The sequence below is a fragment of the Coregonus clupeaformis genome, chromosome 9 (genome assembly GCF_020615455.1).
Source record: "Coregonus clupeaformis isolate EN_2021a chromosome 9, ASM2061545v1, whole genome shotgun sequence".
Taxonomy (NCBI): domain Eukaryota; kingdom Metazoa; phylum Chordata; class Actinopteri; order Salmoniformes; family Salmonidae; genus Coregonus; species Coregonus clupeaformis.
In genome coordinates, this window is record NC_059200.1 from 5445191 (window position 1) to 5447391 (window position 2201).

The window sequence follows — 2201 nt, forward strand, 5'->3', positions numbered from 1 at the left end:
ATGCTCAAAGGGATATTCAATGTCTGCTTTTTAATTTTTACCCATCTACCAATAGGTGCCCTTTGCGAGGCATTGGAAAACCTCCCTGTTCTTTGTGGTTGAATCTTTGTTTTGAAATTCACTGTTCGACTGAGGGACCTTACAGATAATTGTATGTGTGAGGTACAGAGATGAGGTAGTCATTCAGAAATTATGTTAAACACTAGTCCATGCAACTTATTATGTGACATGTTAAGCACATTTTTACTCCTGAACTTATTTAGGCCATAACAAAGGGCTCAAGACATTTTAGCTTAAATGTTTTATTAACTTGTTAAAATTTCGAAAAACATAATTCCACTTTGACATTATGGGGTATTTTGTGTGGGCCAGTGACTACAGTCTCAATTTAATCCATTTTAAATTCAGTTTGTAACACAACAAAATGTGGAAAAAGTCAAGGGTTTGAATACTTTCTGAAGACACTGTATATCGTGTATTTTTCTTACAGATTTAACACAACATCATGCAGCCACCTTGGCTCTGTGAAACACTCTAAAGATCCTCTGTTTAATCTCTTTAGTCTGTAAACCATATATTATGGGGTTGAGACAAGTAGGGACCACAGGGAACAGCACACTACACATTTGGCCAAGTTCAGCATATTTTGGGAAGCGGTGGAGGATGATAATGGTGACTCCAAATCCAATCACGATGAGGTAGACCAGTAAGTGTGTGCTGCAGGTTGTCAGGGCCTTGCTGTTTAAAGAGCTGTTTCTACTGCTCAGACACACAATGGCGATCTTGAGATAGGTGAGACTGATGCTGCCTATGGACGAGACAAACAGCACAACAGTAAAGGCGAAGCCATATATGTTATTTATAAACACGCTCTCACAGGAGAGCTTGAATAAGGAGGCATTGTCGCAGTAAGGGTTAAATATGTTCGACCTGCAGCGTGACAGGCGGATGGTGAGGCCCAGCAGAATCCCCACTAAGACTATGGCCACTCCCCAGGCAGACACAGAAAGCCTGATTACCATTTTGTTGGTCATGATGGTAGCGTACCGCAGGGGGTTGCAGATGGCTACATATCTGTCAAAGGCCATGATCATGAGAATGGTGTGTGATGTTGTAGCAAATAAATGAGCACAGAAAGCCTGAATGACACACTCTATGTAAGTGATATATCGCTCAGGCGCTGCAGTCAAAATGTCCCATAACAGACGAGGTATCATCGCTGTAGCCCCGACTATGTCATTAAGAGGCAGGTTGCAGAAGAGGACGTACATGGGCTGGTGCAGGCTCCTCTCCATGGAGATCAACACTATGAGTCCGATGTTGGCCACCATTGTGAAGATGTAGATAATGAGGAGGAGGGTGAAGGCAGGGTACGAGGACTGTTGAGTGACATTTAACCCCTCCAGGAGGAGAACGTGGTCAGGGTATGTGTGGTTTTCCATTCCCCAGTGATAGGGGAGCTCAGAACCTTGAGAGGAGAATTTCAAAAGATTAGTAGTAAAACCTGGGGAATCAGTTTCAAAACACGTTTGTGTGCTTAAAAAAGCAATCTACTGATGTTTGTGGTAGCAGTAGCAGATAACAGGGTTTCTTCAAGGGGCAGTCTGCCCCGCCACGTCATTTGTTAAACAGCTGAGGGATGGGGCTGGAGAAATGTTTGTTTTTCTATCCAACTCCTGCTTGCAGCTGTAACATTAGCTATCATCAGCCAGCAAAGAAAGCTATATATTGTTTTGGAAGGTTCACATTTCACAGATCATAGGTAGCTAGCCAACATTACCCTAACAAAACTGTATGAACACTGTGTGCACCAAAACACATTACATTTGTCATAAGAATCACCACATTCCACACTATAAAACAAAATATTAATTATCCTTGACATGAATAGTTGAAGTTTAGCACTAACATAGGTGAGTAAATCTTCCACAGCTTTCTTCAGTGTTCCACGTTGATGTTCTCTTCCACCCCTCCAGACTGTCTACACAAACAACATCACAGCCTCTTATTTACAACAAAACCAACAACGTGAAGATGAGTCTGTCACTCAAGATGTATACATGGACGTCATGACTCTAGTGACACACATTTCCAGGAGAAGCTAATGAGGAACGCAACAAGTTAGCGCCTGTGGGATGTGGTCCATTTGGGCTTCGCAATTTTGCAAAACATTACAAAGTTAACTTGCCATCAAGAGATTA

The 2201-nt window shown here is 42.2% G+C and overlaps 1 protein-coding gene across 1 annotated transcript; it reads right to left on the bottom strand.

Moving 5' to 3' along the window:
• Positions 1-503: 503 nt before the first annotated feature.
• On the bottom strand, positions 504-1442 carry LOC121574544 (olfactory receptor 8U1-like). The gene has a single exon (XM_041887146.1). The coding sequence runs from the start codon at positions 1440-1442 to the stop codon at positions 504-506; it is 939 nt and encodes a 312-aa protein (XP_041743080.1).
• Between the last annotated feature and the right edge of the window lie 759 nt (positions 1443-2201).